Source organism: Nylanderia fulva, unplaced genomic scaffold, assembly GCF_048542155.1.
Source record: "Nylanderia fulva isolate GAGA-0341 unplaced genomic scaffold, ASM4854215v1 Scaffold15, whole genome shotgun sequence".
Taxonomy (NCBI): domain Eukaryota; kingdom Metazoa; phylum Arthropoda; class Insecta; order Hymenoptera; family Formicidae; genus Nylanderia; species Nylanderia fulva.
The window spans coordinates 660,905-683,680 of NW_028189730.1; the positions used below are offsets into that span (position 1 = coordinate 660,905).

The 22,776-nt window shown below is 39.4% G+C and overlaps 1 protein-coding gene across 2 annotated transcripts in view; it reads right to left on the minus strand.

Annotated features, from left to right (window-relative positions):
- The window catches only part of ush (Zinc finger protein ush), a 184,135-nt gene that overhangs the window by 54,018 nt on the left and 107,341 nt on the right, over window positions 1-22,776 (minus strand). Inside the window, exon 1 of one of the 2 annotated variants that reach the window (XM_029308810.2) lies at window positions 6,608-7,880. The exons of the other annotated variant lie outside the window; for it this stretch is intronic. Within the exon in view, the coding sequence (XP_029164643.1) occupies window positions 6,608-6,656 (49 nt within the window). The 5' untranslated portion in view covers window positions 6,657-7,880. Of the gene's footprint in view, window positions 1-6,607; window positions 7,881-22,776 lie in introns of those variants that run through there. 2 annotated transcript variants of the gene reach the window in all.

The window sequence follows — 22,776 nt, forward strand, 5'->3', positions numbered from 1 at the left end:
CGTACTAGGCAAAGTCGAGGAAAAGTTTATATTTATTTGATAAAAAAAAAAATTAAATAAATAAGAAGAATAAAAATCCAGACAAATAATAAAATGTTCTGACTTTTCTTCCCTGACAATTCCAGATTTATAAAATTCCCTGCGTATTCGAAAAAAAATTCAACGCATATTTCCAAAACTACATAAAATTCCTCACTTACACAAGACACCCGGTGTTTTCCATTCCATCCATCCCTTTAAATAATGACATCTTGTACCGAATTCGCACACATTATGTTACTTTATCAGCTCGAGCAAACCTCCCCATCTGCATCTTCTGGTCCCCACCCTTTCAGGCCCTCTCGCGCGTTCCTTCATCGCTCACCCTCCTATATACGAGTCTCTCCGTCTTACACGAACGCCGGTCGTTTTCTCGCTCGCTACAAGTCGTGTCGGTGTGCGGCGGATGGGAACCCGAGATGCCCTCCTACAGATACAAATGGGTACCTATGCCAACGGCGTAACCTGTTATTATACATTCCCCTATACAAACAACGTGTTAATCGGGCCCACACCCTGTATACGGGGGTCTCCCTCGGACCTCCCCCATTTCTCTCTCGCTCGTTCTCTCTTCCTTCGATATCGCGCAGCAAGTGCAGAGAGGATGCGCGATACGCTGTGGAAACCGATTTGTCGATCGTTCCGCCGTAAACTTTCCTCTCGATCGTACCGCTAAATTGGAATGCACCAACCCCGAACGGACCCATTTTCGCAATTCTCTCTCTCTCTCTCTCTCTTTCGAGTGCCGAAAACGGATCGGACGAGAGATATCGCGGGAAATAAATCGGCGGATGGATTCGAGTGTTATCTTCATTCATAGTATTTCATTTTTATTTTACACTTCTTTTATTATATCGCATTCTGATTATTAGTTTTCCTTTCGATTGAATTTTATGTTAAATAATCAAAAGTGTACTCTCACATCTTCCATTATTCATGAATCCTTCTACCAAAAAAAAAAAATGGCAACTTAACAATATCTATGCAAAATATCGATGTATTTTTTGCAGAAAGAAGCAAACACGGAATTAATTAACTGTAATTTTGAATACGATAATAAAGAGAATCAACAAAAGACTCTTTCTCTCTCTCTCTTGCTCTTTATCGGGACGATGTCGGATGACTCGGTCCGATCGGGAGGATCGTAACGAGCGGATTCGCGAGAAGAGGAGATCGCACGCTCGTTCCCGGGAAGACCCGCCGATGATTTGTTTACTCCTCGGATCGCCCTCGATGCGAACCCGCCCATGCGATGCGGCAACGAAGAACCCTGGGTCAGCAACGAACCCTGACCCTCGGCTAATTATTGTTGGCTCTAGATCGCCGATACGGACGCGCGAGAGATCCTCTCTTTCTCTCGCGGCTATCGACGGGACAGACTCATCGCAAGAATTTAATGTGAAATTTCAATTACGTCATAGCGACGCGATTCGGCAATCTCTCAACGATCCTTCTTCTTTTAGAAATTTATGACAGTTGTTTATTACGAGGGTTACTATTTATATTTCGGGAACTGGCAACACTGATGTCATGTGGTTCCATCGTAAAGTTTGACATTTTTGACGATATACGTACTCAGAACATTTTGTCATACGGACGCTATTTGTTTATTTTATATTTAGTTGAAAGTTTCTCGGCAAAAGACGGAACTGAATCGTGAACATTTTCGTGCGATGATTTTTTACGACTTTCGACGTGAATTATCACAACAAGAGTGCATCGATCAACTTAATTTGACTTTTGGCGATGAAGCTCTATCAAAAACCACCGTGTATCGCTGGTATAGTGAATTCAATCGTGGTCATGTAACCTATTGTGAGATTGAGACATCCCTAAGCATTAGTTCCACCAGCATATAAAGAAAGTTATGTTCGCGTTGGATCCCACATAATTTGACAATCGCTCAAAAAAAGGCTCGTGTCGATTGATGCAAAGAAATGCTTAAGAAATACAATCGCGGTGCTTCAAAAGACGTTTATAAAATCGTGACAGGTGACGAATCATATATTCGTATGAGCCCGAAAGTAAGCAGCAGTCGACTGTATGGGTGTTCCAAGATGAACCAAATCCGACAAAAGTTGTTCGCGCACGAAACACTTCGAAGAAAATGGTGGCCTGTTTCTTCGAAAAAACTGGTCATATTGCAACGGTGCCTTTAGAGGATCGTAGAACAGTAAATTCTGAGTGGTACACAACCATCTGTTTTTTAGAAGTCTTCGGTGAAATAAGGAAAACAAACAAGACACGCCGGATGGTTCTTTATCATGACAATGATAATGATCCAATGATTTCTTTTTGTTCCCATCCGTGAAGAATAAACTACGTGGTCAACGATTTTCATCGCCCGAAGAAGCTATTGAAGTGTTCCAAAATCATGTTACCTCATTCGGAATGGAATAAATGCTTTGAAAATTGGTTCAAGCGTATGCAAAAGTGTATCGATCATCGTGGCGAGTACTTTAAAAATATATTTGCAGCTTAACTATTTGTTTTTGTTCTTATTCCCGAAATATAATTAGTAACCCTCGTATACATTATTCCATGGGAATTAATTGGACCGCAAACTCTTTTCAGAAGCTCTGAAGCTATCGATGCTGCGATATATTGAGAAACCAACCATATATTCTTCTTCATTCACCTCTTCATTCCCCCATTACCTTGATTGATAGATCTCAATTTCCTAGAGAATTTTCAAGACTCTGAGAGGTCGACAACTTTTAAAAATTATTACACACATCGAGTTATTTTTAATAGACTCAACAAGAGTTTCCCCTATCTTATAATTACGTTAATAATTCAACTAACTCATCTAACATTAAATCGAACGATAAAATACATTTCAAAACGTCATCTGCATAAAATTGATTCTTTCCTCCTTCATGTCGATCCCTCATCGACCCATTCGAAATTATTCGATTCCTCGATCTCCCTCGTCATCAATCGAATGGAAGCGCGATCCACGAGACCCGCGAATAGATGACGATCGCGCCATTCAAGAGTGGGATATCCCGCGAAGAGGGACACAACGAGAGGGAGAGGGACGTGAACGTGCAGGTGGAGAAAAATGTATGGAAAGGAGATAGACGGCCATGGCGCGGCCATGGATTCGCCGTGGAGAGGGACTTATCTGCCGGGGCCCCGTTGGGCCCCGTGTTGGGCCCCCTTCGGATCCGCGCGGTCGTTCCCGATATTAAAAATATACTGCCGGTAGATAGTCGCGCTCTCGGCTATCGGATAGCTGCGCGCATAAGCTCTCGAAGGAACGCTCATTAAAAATAGCTATCTCTATCTGCGAGAAGAGGGACAGCCGGGTGCTTGCGCTCTGTTCTCGTCCGGGCATAAGTTCGTCTTTAGCTCGACGAGAGGAAACGAGAGGGAAGGAGTTGGTCGAGGGAGCGTAAAAAGCACGCTTTCTCAGGCAGATACGGGATCTTATCGGTACGGCGAATGTTTGGCCCCGTGTGTTCCTTATCGGTCGGCCAGCCTTATCAATCTCCTGTGTTTCTTCCGTTCCTTTTACGCCCGACCTGTTTCTTTTCTTCCCTCATCTTTCGATGAAAAAAATTCCATGACTTTTTCAGATTTTTTTTTTAAGACCAGAAATTCATTTTTTCCCTCACTTTTTAGGATTATTTTTTTCCAAATATATATCTAAATATAAATCAATTAATTGAAGGTTCGGTAGTTAAAAAAAAAAACAAAAGTTTAAATCAATTATGCAATCTGCATTATGTACGATAATCGAAGCAAACATGTCACATAATAAGTTATTTAAATAATCAAACTTTTTAATTTTGTCAAACACATTGAAATAACACGACGATGAAAATATGAATTAATGAATTTAATAAAAAATGATTGAGACAAATGTAGAATAATGTAAAAAATCCCGATAAATAGTAAAATTACCTTTTCTTCTATCTAGCGCGCAAAAGGATAATTGGTGCGTTACATTATAGCGATCGTAGATTCTGCCACGTCGATCAGTCGAATTCATTTCGGAGCGATCGACGACGCGATTAGAGAAGAAAGGAGAGACGAAAAGGGAGCAAAGCTTGCAGAAAAAAGGAAGAAGGGGTTCCACGAAAGTCGAGAGAGCGAAATAAACGATAAGGTAAGAAGAAACGGCGGGTTAACCAACAAGCAAATTAACACGTGGGAGGGTCCGATCGGCAAATGAGATAATTGTGCAACGAGGGACCCCTCGGGCTCTCTCTCTCTCTCTCCTTTCGTCCTTCGAACCCTTACGAGACTCACAAGGCGGGATCGGCAGAGGCGTGTTACCGATGGACGTATGTAACCATCGATGGATCGATCGGACAATCTTCATCGGGTTACACATGTGTGCGTGTTGGTTGCATCGCGTACACATACATATCCACCACAGTTCCTTTCGTGCCTCTCGTTGCCATTGAGATTACACAGGGGGTGAAAGGAGGCTGCCGAGAAATCGCCACGGGCTCCCTCGCTACTCGCGTAGTGGGTTTATATTCGCGTAATCCCGTTCGTATCTTTATTTATGAAATCGTGGGACGAGCGCGGAAAGAAGGGATCGGGAGATTGAGAGCCTTCGCGATTCTGTCGGACCGGGGAATTAATTAAGACGTCCCGGGATCATGCGAGTAAATTACTCGCCGAAGAAGAAAAGTCTCGCGAGATACCTGCTTCTCGATCGTTGAAGCATTATCGAGTAGCGATGTGATCAAAGTGTGGAGAACGAATATTGAAAATGAAAACAAAGAATCTGGCAAATAGTAATTTTCTTGAATCGTTTTAAACTCTTTTAATCTTCTCGAAGGAAGAGTTAAATGTTCTCTTTTTTCTCTCTAACAAATAGCTTGCAAAAACAGTTTCAAACTAAAGTATAACTTGGATAAAATGTATAAATATTATAAAATTTGCGAATATATAGTTATTTCTGACAAAACGTCATTTTTGAGCATTTTTAAGTCAATAGAAAATTGGAGCATTTAGAGAAACAATTTCATCATTATTCACATTCCATTTCCTCAGATTTACGAGATATATTTTTAAGCTTGACAAGATAACAAGAGCACAAAAAATGTCGAAAAAAGGTCTACCATGTTATCGAAAGTATCTTTTGAAAGCATCATTTGAAAATTCTAGACGTCTTCGTTTACATCGAAATGCCTTTGCAAACAATCGATAATCGCGAGCGAGCGAGAGCAAAGCAAAGTTCAGCCGAGAGAAAGAGAGAGAGAGAGAGTGATGACTCCCAGTAAGAATATCGATCATCACGATCGGTGATCTGTCGATCGATGATCAAGCGATACGATCTGTTCGACCATCTTGCCCTTCCCGTTAATCATCGTCTGGTTGATTATCGCGCTCTATCGCTCGATTAGTATCGACACCGAAAATGTCCTCGAGATAATATCGCGACCCTGATAAAGCTACTACTCGCATCACGCTCCCTCGATTGTAATCTCTGTATTACTATAGAGATATCAATCTATTATATATTACAAATCGTCCGTCGCAGCTTTCTCTTGAACATACATTTCGCGAGAGCGACATGTGTTTTTTATCGTTTTTTTTATACGCGGCTTCTCGCTCGATTAAATGCGAAATTTCAACATCGAGACAAATATTAATTGATACATTTAATGTGGAATTTTAATGCACGAAAATATCTTACGGAAATTTTTTACTGAAAAAAATTCAACCGCAGATTCATGTAAGAGAGGGTAAAATTTCAAGTATACTGGGATATCCTCGATACGAAAAGAGATATCTCATCTAAAAATATCTTCGAATATATCCTGTGACAGGAGAATTCGCGGATTGCGACATCGGGAAAGAATGAAATCCATGGTACGGAAATTCGAAGAACAAAGCACGCACTCGACAAAAAATCAAAAAGAACGGAGGGACGAACGAGAGAGGAAGTGACGTCACGCAAAAGTAACGAGTCTCGGTTAGCCGCGATAAGGCGCTCTAATCGTGCGATCTTAATGAACTCCTCCCATTAGCGCTCTACGAGGCCGCGACTCGCGTTCATCGAAACCCTTTCTTTTCTGCTTCTCTTCCGAAGAGAGAAGGACAGAGAACGAGCGACAAGTTTTCGATCTCTCCGTAGAATCGCGAGAAAAAAATTATCTCCATAGAAAAATGTAAGAAATATTATATATAAAATTTTATAATGCATCGTGTATAATTTATGTCGAGAAGCAAAGTGTGTTTTACGCGATATGTTTTCCATTTATTTAACGAAATCGAAATTGATATATTCCGAATCGTAATATCGAAATTTGTTTATAATATCCCGGTAATGTAATTAATTTGTGCAATTATAACACTCTTGTAATAATATTGTTATTATAATTACATAATAATTATCAAGCTTTTTGTTAAGTAAATTAATGATGAAATATTGTGATAAAATTCCAACCATCGTGTTATAATTTTTTATTTGAAAACTAAATAATTTGAAGGCTTAAAAATAAAAAATTATACAACAAAGTTATTATATTAATTACATTAAAGCTTGATGATATCAATATTACTTCATTTAGAATAATAAGATTCAGAAAACTGAGCTACTTACTCGATAAGGAGAGAGCAGCTCTACGTTGACGCCATAAAAGTATGCTCATGGTGCGAAAAAAAAAGTCCTCAAAGTAAACGAGCGCTCGACTTTTTCGCACTTTCCGACATAATTTACGGATCACTCCTCAGTCTTGTCAAATTTACAATAAAATTTCACAATAAACGTCGGAACGCAAATCGAACCGCGTAACACAATTTCGGACAACCAAATGTCACACACTGCTGTAATTTCGAATTCTTTTTGTCCGATTTTAAAAATTACGAGTTCTTTTCTCTCTTTCTCCTTCTGAATTTAATTTCGTTAACTTATATCTAATGAGACATAATTTAAAAAATGTAAACTTAAGACGAACGAGTTCTTCAATCATGCACTGATTTAGAGCCGGTTGTTCCAACTCTTGGTAAGTTTTACCCGACAAGTAGCATGTCTTGTCTCTTTTTTTTAAATTTATCTGAAAAGAGACGAGAATATACTATCTGTCAGGTAAAACTTAACGAAGAAGTTGGAAATATCGGAAATATTCAAAGGTCAAGCAAGCTAAAGGAATAATCTTTCGCATCAAACTAATCTTGGTCTAATCTTTAGAGAACTTCCTTCTTTTAATTCATAGACAAAAATCGATTTATCCGCGATGTCACGAATCTTATATACAGAGAGAATTTTCTCTTAGAATCTTTATCTTGAAAATTTTGGGACAATATAGAGAGAATTGGAAGAATTTTATAAGAGTTTTATTTCTCTGATTAAAAATTTGTCACAATAAAAAATATTAATATCTACCATACAATAAGATATAAAATATGCTCGATTAATTTTCCCGTGTACATATGAATCTTTTTTATTATGGTAAATATTAATCAGAGAAACTCTTACAAAATTTTTCCAATACCACGTATACTGTCCCACAATTACCCTGAATTTCGGGGTAAATTCTAAGAGAAAATCCTCTCGGTGCGTGCACGTAGATGCTACGAGCTGACTCTTCGCACATCGAATTGCAAATTGAATCGGTAATATCGAGTACGTGCGAACGACTAAATCGTTCGCCGCGGAATAGCCGAGTCGATATGGTCGGCGATTTGTCGGGGACACGCTCGTCACGAATTTCAGAGGTCCGATATATCGTTAACACGCTGCGGCGTGCCGTATTGCGACGTGAACAATCAGCCCGAAGGAGATCCTCCGCGATCGAAGTCGCTCACGTGCGATTAAAATATATTCCTCTACATCGCGAATGGACTCGAGGATTCGAAGCGAGGATTATCCGCTTTCTATATATATATATATATATATATATATATTTATCTATTGATCTTTCTCTCCCTTTCGTTCTCGCTCCCCCTTTGTACAAAAGGGAGCACAGATCTTATCACGCTCACGTTGCCCGATAAGCCGCGCCAGCATAACGTTATCGATTATCATCTTATCGATCGTATCCGCCCGCATCTATACGAGGTCTGGAAATGCATCGATTCTACGCGACATGAGCAAAGAATTTTTTCTAAAACAAAATGAGTAATGTAATTTCGAATCTCAAACTTCAAGATTTTATTTCTAAAAATTATCGCATTTTTTGTTTTGTTTTAATAAAATATGTTTTTGCGAAATATTATATATAGGTATACATAATATAGGAAAAAAATTGCATCTTTGTGGGTTAAAACGCGATTAAAAATCGAAATTGTTCCGATTGGCGTGATTAATATTTTTTTTATATTATAACAGTAAACGCGCTATAGTTCTCTCTGCTTTTCCGTGCGTGCGTTTCTGATGGGAGCGTCCTGGATTAATTATAACTTGCTTCTCTCCGCAAGTGCTAGAGGATCTCCACGTGCAAGTTTTAATTGACGCGTGCGGAGGCTCGAGCGGTTTCGCCGCTCTTAATTATGCGATTTTACGTACACGCGCGAGTTGTTAATACTTTATATCGTTTTGGAATTCCCTACTCCGAGCCTCTCGTTCCGCGAGACGCACTCTTCGCAAGTGAGAATTATAACATTACACTTGTATACACACTAATATTAAATATTAATGTGTCGATTGGAATAAAGTTGCAATTTAAAAATGATCGATATAATATTAAATCTATTATTGGCATTAAACATTAAAATCAAGTTTGATAATTTTGAAGGCAGAATAGACTTTGACCTATCGTACCCCTAAAACATTACTGTCGAAATTCAAAAATTACACGCACTTTGCGTTCCTCGATTTTTACTTTAGAACTCGCGTACTATTATCGCACTTTTCAGCGTCGAATTTCTTACTTTTTCACATTAATATCCTCCTAGGTTTTCCGAAAACACTCAAGATACCGCGACGAGATGCTCGCTCTCGTGATGCAAGCACTATCACTGGTTCTCCAACGGCTCAGAGACCCACGGCTACCTGTTATCACTCTCCTTCTCCTCTCTTTCTCTCTCTCTCTCTCTCTCTCTCTCTCCTACACACATGCACACACAGGCGCACTCTTTTCACCTTTCCCTCCGTCTTCTCCTTCCACCAGTTGATTTTCTCACTTCATATCACTGCCAATCCCTCTTTCCGTTCTTTGCATTCTGCTGCGGCACGATGATAAGTACCAAGCAAACATTCGACAGTCGTTCTTGTCTCTCTCTTTCATTTTTTTTCTTGTCGCTTCACCTCGCCTTCTTCATTGTTGACCCACTGGGTAGACACGCCGGAAGAAGGCAATTCCGTCAAAACCTCCTTCGAGAGAGAGAGAGAGAGAGACTCGATGAGTCACCAAATTATTCCCAGGAATAATCGCTGACATCAGTTTAGTCAAAGAGACTTCTCTCATTTCGGAATTATTCGACCGTTTTATTTTAATCAAGATTTACGTCAAAGCTAGACGAAAAGACAAATCCTGCGATGATACGCAATTGTATATAATAATATATAGTTAAACATTTTCATCGCACAACTTTTTCCTACGTCGGGTGTCGCGAAGGATCGCTTAACCGAATTCGACTGCGGACCTTGGCGAGAGACCAGCCGGCGCGGTATATATATCTCGCGTTAGTTTTCCGGCGATAGAAACGACACCCCCGTCGCACACCCGGTGCCACCAGGCTCCAACTTGGCTGATAACGCGCGGCGATAACGGATAACGATACCGCTGCGCAGCTCGCGAGAGATACTCGCAACGCGCTTCGCCTCGCTTCGCTTCGCTTCGTGAGTAACGGAGCGATAACGATAAGACCGGGGCGTAAGACACGTAGGGAACCATTTATATCTAATAAGCGTGCTCTTTGTCTCCGACACGTCGATGCGGTATCGCGGAGATCAACTTCTCTATACGCTTTTTTCTTCTTTCTTTCTTTCTTTCTTACCTCGGAGTTTCTGATATTTGCTCGATTTATCTTTACGCGAAAAAATATCTATATTTATTGCGAAGAAAAGTAATTATTCATTTTACTTTCCTCGTTTTAAGTTGCAATTAAAATTAAACTCATCACAAGTATTAGAAATGAGTATAACCTACTCGTTTTATCATATGTTCGAAAGAAGAATTTATTTTCTTCTCTCAAGAATATTATAAAGTCAGATAAAAAAAGAAATAGAATATTTGTTTTAATTTAATATTTTTTATTTAAGTATCAAACTTATTAGCACTAAGAACACATTTTGAATAAATGTGATGCTTATGATGAACTTATTATATGTTTGCGGGTATATGAACTTATAAAATACTTGAAATAGATAATATTTACTTATATACAATATGTATTTTATTTATTTATTTATTTATATACAATAAATATTCATTTGTTTTGAAATTATTATTTCATATCAAATTAATATTATTAGTTTCAAATAAATGATTTATTTGACAGTATTGAAATAAATATTTATAAGAATTGACTCAATTTTTTCAGTGTATTAAAAACTTCAATATGCATTCAAGAAGTATATAATATCGAGATATTAATTGCATAAAATAATATTTTGGAAGAATTGAAGAGTTTCTGATATTTGACTCAGGCGTCTCTGGTTCCTCGAAAATTAAAAAAACATTGTCTTCTTCGAAAATTTATATTAATTAAATAAAATTTATTTCTGAAAAATGTATTATTACAATTTTAAATAAAAATTTTCCCATTTAATTTTTATTCTTATCAACCAAATTCCTTCTATTTCAAGTATAATAATAACGAATGATAAGAATATCATTATTCTCTACAACATACACATTTTTTAATCTAGAGAATATATTTAAATAATTTCATTATTACAATAATTTCCTCGGTTGTTTAATTGTAACAAACTGGCTTTATCGCGGTGAGCACATACACTTCGTTATTTTAAGTCCGTCTATTATAATCGTGACGCCTTATTGTTTATACGGCCGGTGCGAAAAATACGTGATGGTGCAACGGCCGATGAGACGCGATGCATTCGACTTTATTCGCGCACCGAGTAGAATCGGCGGGAGAAAGAGATAGAAAGAGAAAAAGAGAAAGAGAGAGAGAGAGTTTCAGTCGTTCGATAAAAGCAGCGCGAGCGAATCGAGGAACGGTGCTGACGGAAACGAGTGCTGACAGTGCCATAAATATTCACACGTCGTTAACTACTGAACTCCGACGTTGCGTGCGTTACGAATGCAAAGGTACACGTGCATTTGTATAATCCACTCAAACATTAATGCATCTATTCTCGCAGACAGCCTTTTTTTCTCTCGACGGAAGAGAAAGAAAGACCGCAGTCATTTGCAAGCTACGAGTATAGTCCGAGGAAACGTGCGCGAGTATGGAAATAGTAGTTTGCCATTTTCCTAAAACGTGACGAAAAGAAAAATATATCCCGACGTAAATGTGAAAAAAATTGTATGAAATAATAATAATGATTAATTAAATTATATGAAAATGTTTAAGATATATAGTATAATTATATAACATCCAAGAAAATAATTACAAATTATATTAAATTAATTATAATAACGATGATAATTAATGCTAATTATTATGTATATATTTCTTTCCTCGATCTGGACATTTAAATTGAATGAGGTTTCAAATAATTACGATGTACCCGTACCGTATTTTATTTTGCATTAATTAAATATGCATCCAAAAATATAACACGATCTTGATAATAATTGATGCTGATAATTTGTAACGATGATAAATATCACTTTCCTCCGAATTCAATACAACAGAGAAACAAATTTAATTAAATCAAGACATAATTATACGCTCTTCTACGTAACACGTCCTAATTAAATACCTACAAATTTTGTCGCGATTTTTTCTCCACATTGAAATTTACCTCTTTTCCTGCGATAAATCTGGCAAATTCTTTTGTTAAAAATTAAAAAAAAAAAAAAAAATCCACTTTCTCAAGCGCTCTTTTCTGTCTGATCTCGCCGCGACTGACTACGTCATCCGCATTTTCGCCGATGTCCTCGACGAGGCGCAAAACGCGAACATTAGTCACGGCGTATGGCTCGCGCGCATTTATCACTCGGCCTGTGGATTTTTCGCAAGGTTTCGCAAGAGTAGCCGACCACCGTCGCACAATAACAACGTTATTCGGCTGTCTTGCGTCACCGAGAGGAACCGTTGTTGAAACCGGCGTTATCGAAGCCGCGATCGATAATTACCCGCTAATAAATTATCCACGTCGATCTTACTTACGCGATATTTCGCGAAAAAAAAGAGAGAGAAGATAAAGAGAGAACCAGTTAAACTTGTATTTTCTGAGCCGCTTATCGGAAATCCATCTCACCCGTTATTCGAGATATCGATGTGTATGCTGGCTGGCGCGCGTATATAAATATGCGCGTAGATTAACGTCGGGATGATTCCCGACGTTACATGATTGTAAATGAGTTTTTGCGCGACGCGAAGCGACCAGAAAATCCGGTCCATCTTTGTCACATCTCGAAGACGAATGATTTCTTTTTTTTTTTTTTTTTTCGAAACAGTTGTTTGAAGCAAAAATTAAATGGAGCGTCAGAAATGCGATGTATAACTAATTACTAATTAACTTGTTTAATTATTTATTGAACTTTCGTCTAAAACTCTGCCTGAGGAAAAATATTAAAGTTTAAATTGACGTTTCTCCAATTAAACGAGAAAGAGATGAGGATAGAGAGAAAAGCCGAATTCAAAATTGAATAAAAGTTCGAAAGGAAATGAAGAGAGTTACTTTCGCATCTCTCTTTAGCCTCTCACTCAGACTGACACTGGTTGTTCTCGCTTGTCGAGGAGCGACCGATTACGCGGAATCCTCCGAAGACGAGGAGAACGATCCCGTTGATACGTGCGGGGGATCAATAACCTTAAGAACGGTTTCAATTAGATTTTATGTGCACGTAGTGCCACAAAACAGAGCTATGAGAAAAAAGATTTTAACTTGCAATTTAATTTTCAGTATCAGATATTTCTATATTAGGGAATTTCTCTCTCCCCAATTTCTAAACCTTGCCTTTCGATTTAATTTTCCATATTGGAAATTAATAATGTCTATATAATTTAACTCCCATCGAGATAATTTTCTTCAGGGTGTCCAGCAGACTCAATGAAAAAAATTCCCTGACCTTTTCAGATTTACCAAGAGCAGAAATTTATTTTTTCCCTGACTTTTTAGTGTTATTTTTTAAATATATAATTTGCGTATAGCTATATATGATAAATCAATTAAATGTTAAATCATAAAATCCTTGAGATATTTTTGTCAACAATGATAAGGTTCGGAAGTTGAATCTATTTTTAACACGGAAAATTAGCGTGCTGGGAGTCGAGGAAAAGTTTATATTTATTTAATAAAAAATTTCAAATTATTGAAACAAATGTAGAATAATGTGAAAAAATCCAGATAAATAGTAAAATTTTCTGACTTTTCCCTGACAATTACAGATTTATAAAATTCCCTGATAATGCCCAGTTTCCCAAATTTCCCTGACCGCTAGACACTCTGCTAATTTCTAAACCTTGTCTTTCGATTTAATTTTCCATATTAGAAATGAATAATTTCTATAATTTAACCCCCATCGAGATAAATTTTCTTCCTCTCGAAAAATTTTAAATTATTCCATCATTTTTATGACGAGACGGATCTGGTTTATTACGTGAAGCGCCGAGTTCTTTCCTGGAAGGTCGAACTAGTCGATCGTTTGTGCGACAAGATGAGGTATGAAAAAGCACAGATGGGTAGGGGAAGAGACGACGACGAAGACGAAATTCCGCGTAATCGCGAGGAGAGATGTCGAGAGGACGGCCAGGATGGATCATCGCTGTAGTGTCGGTGACCGTTGGCCTCTTCGAGTATCTAATAGAGGGAAAGAAAAAGAGAGAGAGAGAGAGAGAGAGAAAGAGAAGAGAGGAGCTGGCGCCGTGTTATCTTATTCGTTAAGATCCTCCGGCAATGGCGGGAAGGGAAGGAAAGGGAAACAGATTCGACACAGTGGTTTCACTGTTTCGTCCAACTCTCTCCTTGCCTCACCTCTTCTTCAGGAACGTCGGGGTCCGGTCCCGGGGGAGAAAATCCAGGAATGGCTTCTCCAGTCTAGACGACGCGAAAGATAACCTCCTTCCCTCTCTCTCTCTCATCCTTTATCTGCCTCTCCCTCTCATCTGTCCGAGAAGATGGACGGATAGCTTGATGCTCGAAAACCCTTCGCAGTGACCGATGCTGATTTTCGGGGGAAAGAATGGCGATGACGCTTCAATCTGAAGCGAATGTTGCGGCTCATACAAATACACAACATATTTAATACCATAATTATCATTCCAAGTCTAACATGTCTCCATCTACGTTTCCTTTTTGCAATACAACGAGATTACGATAATTAAAAGAGTTATATAAAGACACAAGCCCCTAATAGCACAACATCATATCCGAAAGACGTTTAGAGGATATCCAGAGGACATCGAACATCCTCTGGATGTCTTCTGGATATTCTTTGAACTTCTTTTGGATATGCGTTTTGGATATCCAAAAGATGTTTAGAAAATATCCAGAAGACATCCAGAGGATGTTCGATGTCTTCTGGATATCCTTTGAACTTCTTTTGGATATGCGTTTTGGATATCCAAAAGATGTTTAGAGAATATCCAGAAGACATCAAAGATTCTCTGGATGTCTTCTGGATATCCTTTGAACTTCTTTTGGATATGCGTTTTGGATATCCAAGATGTTTAGAGAATATCCAGAAGACATCGAAGATTCTCTGGATACTTTCTGGATATCCTTTGAACGTCTTTTGGATATGCGTTTTGGATATTTCAAGGATGTTTAGAGGATATCCAGACGACATCGAACATCCTTTGAACGTATTTTAGATATGCGTTTTGGATATCCGAAAAATGTTTAGAGAATATCCAGAAGACATCGAGATTCTCTGGATATCCTTTGAACGTCTTTTGGATATGCTTTTTGGATATTCCAAGGATGTTTAGAGGATATCCAGAGGACATCGAACATCCTTTGAACGTCTTTTAGATATGCGTTTTGGATATCCAAAAGATGTTTAGAGAATATCCAGAAAACATCGAAGATTCTCTGGATATTTTCTGAATATCCTTTGACCTTCTTTTGGATATCCGAAAGACGTTTGGAGGTTACCCAGAGGATATCGAACATCCTCTGGATGTCTTCTGGATATCCTTTGAACTTCTTTTGGATATGCGTTTTGGATATCCAAAAGACGTTTAGAGGTTACCAAGAGAACATCCTCTGGATATTTTCTGGATATCCTTTGAACGTCTTTTGGATATGCGTGCTGTTAGGAAGGAGCGTCTCAATTTTCAAGGTCAAAAATCGTGAACCTGAGGTTCGACGCGAATCTTACCAGGGCGAGATACGACGTTCACCGGCGACTGTTGTGCGCACGGTATCGAGAAAATAAATTATACGCACCGCGGCGCGGCGGCGACGAACGAGATACCGGCGTTATCGGCGGCGTATCTAAAAAGCTCGCGCCGCCGGAAGCTCCGCTCTTTTTCCCTCCCTCTCTCTCTCCCATCCGGCGTTGGTATGTATGTATATATGTATATATTCACGTCGCGCGCGCAGATGCCGCAAAACCCCGAGCAGGAGCAGAGCGGCACCGAAGTCCTCCACCGATAGCCTGATGGTCATTTCTCATTTGTGTAATCTGCGCCATCCCTCGAGCCGAGCTCTTTCTCTATCTCTCTTTCCACCCCTCCCTCCCGACGCCTATTTCTCTCATCCTTTCGAGCTTCTCTCGCCGCGAGAACCGGCTCCTGGGGGGATGCACCGGGAGGAGAGGGGTGGGAGAATAAGCGACCATTTGTTCCGCGGGGTGGTTTTTGACGAGGCGCCCTAATCGCGCTGACCCCCTCTCGTCCCCACCCTTCCCCAGTCGACTTCCAGTGGGCTAATCGTAATTGCGAGCGACGATAAAAAGTGTCCGCCGCTTTTTCACCGTCCGGTTAAGGGGTGGCGAGGGGGACCAAGAGAGAGCGGGGATGAGTTCGGCCCTCCGAGAAAGGACAACGATGAAGTGCAGCGCGAATGCATTCGCGCGTGCACCACCGGAAGCGGTCGCGTAATTGTGGGAGACGGGGGTGGAATATCGCCGCGAGGTCTTCGAGGGTGGTTCGCTTCGATGTAGGGGGTGTGACCTGTTTTCGGGACCGTTTCCCGTGAACAAATCTCGCGCGCTCATTTATTAATGAGAATTTATGAGTCGGATCTTTTTATTAAAAGCGTCTAATAATTTTTGTCGAAACTTAATAGCTTGTTGCAATTTCGAGACTGCTTTGTTACGATAAGCGCGTATTATTTTCTCATCGAAAGACTCATTTATTGTTCAGTCATTAAATTTAATGAAAAACTTTTAATACTTTTAAAAGATCCAAAATTGAATGATAGCGTAAATATAAATAAAATGCAGTTATAATTTATCTAATTTTGAAAGCTAAATTAAAATTGATTACAAAGACTTATAAATTAATTATCAAACCAAGTAAAATTACCAACGATTAAAACATAGTAATCTCTCGAAATAAAATAAATGCGATATATTTTTTTCCACTTGGGTCAAAATCCTGACATTTTAAATTAATCATTATCGCCATGATTATTTCTTTTTACGTAATTTTTTATTATCGCGGTTTAAACACGTAACATTAAAAAATGGCTCGTTGTAAAAATCGCGCAAGAAGCGACACGTTAGATTTATAATTCGTAAGAACACACATTTCCGGAAGTATTTATTACCCGCGGCGAGAGAGAAGGACGTGCCCCTTTTTGCGGCTCTGAGGGTTCTTGGACACGAAAGAAAGCGATGCTGCCGTCGCTCGGAGGAGGAAAGACTTTGACAAATCATCGATCACCCCTCAAGAGCCGCCGCTTCCTATCTCCGGGGCTTTTCATCCCTGACGAACCGGACAATGGTCTTCGACAAAACTTAGCCATCTCCCCTTTCCATCCCTCCTCCGAACATAGTTTTTTTTTCACAGCTCGATCTAATGATTCCACCGTCGCGTCATCATCACAAATAGACAACATGCGCGCGTAAAGATGTTGGAATTCATTTTTCAGATTGTTATTTTTGTCCTTTATCTTAAAAAAAAATGTAGTTCACTTTATTGAACGTATATAATGTATATTAAAAGGTCTCTGTGAGATCTTAGTGTGAAATGCCTAGTTAACACGATTTTTGCCAGTCGACCTTGGCATTCGCGAATAAATGGGCGCTCTGTTCGCGCTGAATCGCGCCAAGATGAGGACGAAGAAGCAGAAGAAGAAGAAAAAGACAATGGAGGAGGAGAAGAGGAAGAGGTGAAGGGAACATTTCCGCGTGATAAGATAAAGCTTTCTTATCGTTGCTGTTTCACGATACTAGTCTGGGGGGGCTAGTCGAGGGAGCCTGTAATCGGCGAGTATTTGCGACACGACCGGCATTTGACCCGAACATCGATTCGCCATTAAGCCATTAACGTGGACAAGCTCGGCCGCTTCAGAGAATCCTCGTTCACTCTTCCTTCAAAAGTCATCAAAAGATTGGAAAATCCGACGAAAATGGAAAATGTGAAAAAAAATTTAATTTTCATTAAATCGCTATTACCTAATATTTTCTCAGAACAAAATTATATCTAAAAATAATCTTTCAAAAAACGAAATTATTTTACACGCGATTATTAAATAGAATAATTATTTTATTATTTTAACAATAATTCAAATATAGACTCCTTTTACGACGTCACGAATTTGGAATAGAATTTTATTTGCGTATATTTTTTCCGGAAAACTGCTTTTCAAGATCGTCCAGTCGAGCTATAAGTGCGTAAGAGTCGAAAAGCGCGTGAACAACCGGAAGTGCAACGGAACTCCGGTCGATCGATCGTGCATCCCGCCGCACACGTGTTAAATGCGGGTTGCAACCCCTCGCAGCACGTGTCTAGCGATCGTGACGACAGGTGCGAAGCCTGCATATCGAAGTCGCGCGCGAACGAGCGCATCCCTGCATTTACGTATCGCACGTGTGCACCTTCCGGTCGCCTCCATCCCTGGAGAGGATGCAACGACCAGGAGGGCTTCTCGAAAACACGTGGCAGGACGTCTTGAGGTCGTCCGAGACGGACCTTGAAAAGAATCCCGCGGTGATCGTCTTGTGACATCGCGTATATATCGATATCATCGCTCGAGATGACACGAGCACGTATAAGGATCCGGTTACCCCTCGACGACGATACTTAAACATTTTCTTTGCGTTTTTTTTTGCGTCGCAAATAAATGTCACTGCAGTAAAAATGGTTTCAAATATTTTTATAGAATTGAAGTTTCATAAAGTAATACACTCCTTAAAATAATTAAGCGACAAAAAAAACTGTCCAAAAAATAAGCAATTTCAAATAGCTGTAACTTTGTTTCCAAAAATGATAATTTAAATTTTTAAAAATGATTTTAAAGCTTGAAATCTCTGCTTTCGAAAGATCATAGTTCTTTTCATCTTCTCCAGTCCTGATACTTTTTACATATAGAAAACGACAAACATAACAAAATGGAAAATTTTTTCCCACTTTGTAGACATGTCGTATACACAAGAAAATTTGAAAAAAAAATTTTGACATTTTTACATTAAACTCTAAAGTTTTCCCTGCAAAATCGTTTTTTAAAATTTTAATTTCAATATTTCCTTATCGAGTTATCGCAAGTTGAAGAGAAAATGCCATTTTCACCATAAACGTTCATAACTCCGTTAAAAATCATCGTACAGCAATTTTAAGAATGGATTCTTAAAGCTGAATCTTTGCTCTATGGTATTATATAGTGACTCCATTTTTTTTTAACTAATGAACTTTCTATAAATAAGTGAAAATAACGAAGAAATTCGCGAAAATAAACAAAAAGGAAAAAACTCGCGAATATTTCTCGTTAATCTCATCAACTTATAAAAAGTTCACGAGTTAAAAAAAATTCAATCACAATATCATACTATAGAGCAAAGATTCAGCTTGAAGAATCCATTCTTAAAATTGCTGTACAATGATTTTTAACAGAGTTACGAACGATCAAAGTAAAAATGACATTTTCTCTTCAATTTGCGATAACTTGATAAGGGAGAATCAAAATGTAAATTTTAAAAAACGATTTTGTAGGAAAAACTTGAGGCTTTAATGTAAAAATGTCAAAAAATGTTTTCAAATCTTCCTGTGTATGCGCCATGTCTTCAAAGTAAGAAAAAATTTTCCATTTTATTATGTTCATCGTTTTCTGTATGTAAAAAGTACCAGAATTTAAGAAAACGGAAGAAGTTATAATCTTTCGAAAGCAGGGATTTCAAGCTTTAAAACCCTTTTTAAAAATTTAAATTATCATTTTTCGAAACAAAGTTACAGTTATTTAAAATTTGCCTATTTTGGGACAATTTTGTATCCGTTAATTATTTTGAGGAGTGTATACTTTTTAGTCTTTATGTATACCTATGTTTAATTATTACGATAATTATTATTTAGTTTGCAAATAATTCAACGGCGCCTAACTGCACAACTTTATAATCTATTCGATTGTACTCTCTAATCAACGCGTCGCGCGATTAAAAAAACTGCTATTATGCACTTTCCCGCTTTTATTATTATATCAACGATCATAAATCGAGCCGAGGATTTTTATTTTTATCTCGAGAGCGCCATGTGTGGCACTTGTGCGTCAAAATCGAGCGATTGACTTTCGAATGGACAGAGATAGAGGACGCGTATATATCTAAAGGGAGAGAGAAAGACGCCTCTCTTTCGAGAGAGTTAGACGCCGATAAATTCGCGATCAATTACCGAACCGGGTAAGCTCGATCTCTCGCAGCGTCGACTCAATCCGCGAGATATCGATCGGCCAATTGGCGGAAGGAGAGAGTGAGAGAGAGGAGCCGCCGGTGCGTGGAAATAAAATCCCATTTCCATTCCGAGCTTGACAGTCGACTAATTTTTTCAGACTTATTGAAGGACCGTCCCGCGCGAAGTAGACATCGAGCATCGACAGACGCCGTCGAGATTCTGCCGTTTGGACATTTCGCGTTAAAGCCAATTCATACCGTCGACGATCGCGCGAACGAAGTTGATCGAAGAATATAGCGGGACAAGAGTGACTTTTTACGATGAAAAATGAAACGAGAATAAAATTGTCATCAATTTCCTTCGTCGTGCCTAAGTAGTTATTGACTGAGCAATAAATCTTGTATTTCTCAATCGTATCAATAATTTATAAAATGCAAAGATAAAATAAAATAATATTCTTATTGAGTGTATATTATATAAATTAAATAGAAAAATAAAATTGAGCCTAAGTTTTTCACGACAGCTCGACAGGCTCCTACAAATTAAATATTTTCGTCCTGCATAGAACTATCGTCAAAACCAATCGCGTAAATCCGGTTGGAAGTGACGATCGAGATCTTCCGCGCGAGAAAACTTTGCCCGAAGAACCGAAAGTGCGAAGAGAGACGAGAGCTTGACGGCTTGAGAATCGCTTTTAAATGAACTGTCGAACTCTGGCGCGCGATCAGGAGGCGGCGATCACAAATTGACTCGTCGCCGCCAATAAAAATTCAATAACCCTCCGGTTATTGTCGAAAAGTTCGGACCTTTTAGTGGTGGCTTGCCTATGTTTTTTTTTTTTTTTTTCCTATTTGTTCGTTGACACTCGCTCTGGAAAAAATACTCGACGAGATGCTATCGCCGCGAATTGGCTGCTGACGTTGGTTACCCAATCTTTCTCTCTATTCCACCCATCTCGCTCTCTCGCTCTCTCGGGGCCAACTGGTCCACTAAACCCTCCCCCTTCCATCCCCCTATCCATGTTTGCGGTCGAACGCTGCGTGCTGCACATTTATATTCCCGCCCGACCATTCAACACAGCTGTGTTTTTGTGTACAAATTAATCTCCGCCGCGTGAAAAATGGGAAGAGACAGTCGTTCAGGCTTGATAGCAATTGTTTTGCCGCGTTTCAAGCGGATACGTCATCGAGTCTCGATAAGAGATCTGATTGACTCTTGACCCTCTCTTACAATGCCGATCGATGTATAGAGTTAATTGCGTTAACTAATGGATTTACTATAGAAAAATAAGAATCCAAGAAGACAAACAACTTTAAATCATCTAAATTGTGTGTATTTATATTTCTAACACTTGGAATTTCAATCGACATTTTATATAATAATAATAATATCTAACAAAACAATATTATTGTATTTGGAAATATAATAAACCAGATCCATTTGTTTCTCTTTGAATCGAAATAAAAGCATCTGGTGCCCGAGAGTCCTGCTCGGCCAGATAAGAACTAATCCGCCTTAGACCAGCGGGCTTCACGATCCCTAATGAGATACCGGGTGTCAAAACTCCGACACGGGCACAAAAACACGCGGGTCGCGTATACATACACACAGTGGCCACCGAAATAACGGATCGGCGCCGATTAGATCGCACCGATAAAGCCGTCCGAGAGGAGCCCAGGTATACTTTGTTCCTCCTTTGGCTCCCTCGCCGTCTTACGTATCCTTCCAAAATGAGGATCAGAGGAGAGAACAGCGGATCTTCCGAGACGAGAGAGACAAGAGGTAAAAGAAGAGGGACGGGAGGAGACGCGGGCAGAAAAGATAAAGGGAGGACTAAAGAGCGGAGATTAGCGCTAATGCACCATCGGGGAACGAGATGACGGTGAGAAGGAGGCCGAAGGAGAGAAAGAATGACAGAGAGAGAGACGAGGTTCATCGTATCTCTCATATTTCAGAGCCCCGTGACGTCGCGGAGATACCGAATCATTCCCGACTAGAGTCGACTTTATTTTTAGTCCACCCTGTCTTGTTCCCTCCCCCTCTTCGTTCTGCTGCCCCCCGAGGCGCGATCTTTGCGGAAAAATGCTGAAGAAATGTCGAAACTTTTTTTTCTCGGAATAATTATGATCGATATATATTATAGTGGTATATGGGTTATATGCAGAGTGTATCTAAATAAGCGCGAAAAATTTTGGATGATTCTTTGTTGTAAAATAAGTCTTTTCCTCTAAAATTTCAGATAAATTAGAAGAATAAAATTTGGTGAATATTTCCGTATATATTTATTACTTCATGCGAGGGAATCTCGCGATACTATTCGCTTTAGCTGGAAACTACACAAGTGCTCGTTAAATAATATTCACACACAATGACAGAAAGATCAACGATATACATCTTCGCACTAAAGCCAAATCCTTTAGTCTTCCCTTAAAATCTCTCGCGCATTTTCCCATATAAGAACTCCCTCGAGGAAAAGAAAAGATTCAACTCTTGGATACTATACAGATGGCGATCGAGCTAGATGTATAATTCTCTTCTTCGCAAATTCTGAACAAAAAAAAAAAATTGTCATCTCAGATCGGAGAAAAATACTCGAGAGTCTTGTGAAGATGGTCCCTCAAACGTGTATCCGAGAAATGACGCGAAGGATGAAGAGAGCGAGCGATGGTGAGCAGATGACGGAGGAAAAGAGAGAGAGAGACAGAGAAGGAGGAAATACAGCAGGAGTATACCAAGCTAGGAGAACCACCGACACCGCCCGCCCACTCGTGTGGAAAAATGATAGCAGCGCACTGACTGAGTGCCCGGACTCTCTCCATCCCCTCTCGCGGCGGGGCGCGGGGGAGGGAGGGGGGGGGAGGGAGGGTGGACGACGACGGGGTGTACTACGAGAGCGAGCTGCGGAAAAGAGGGTGGGTG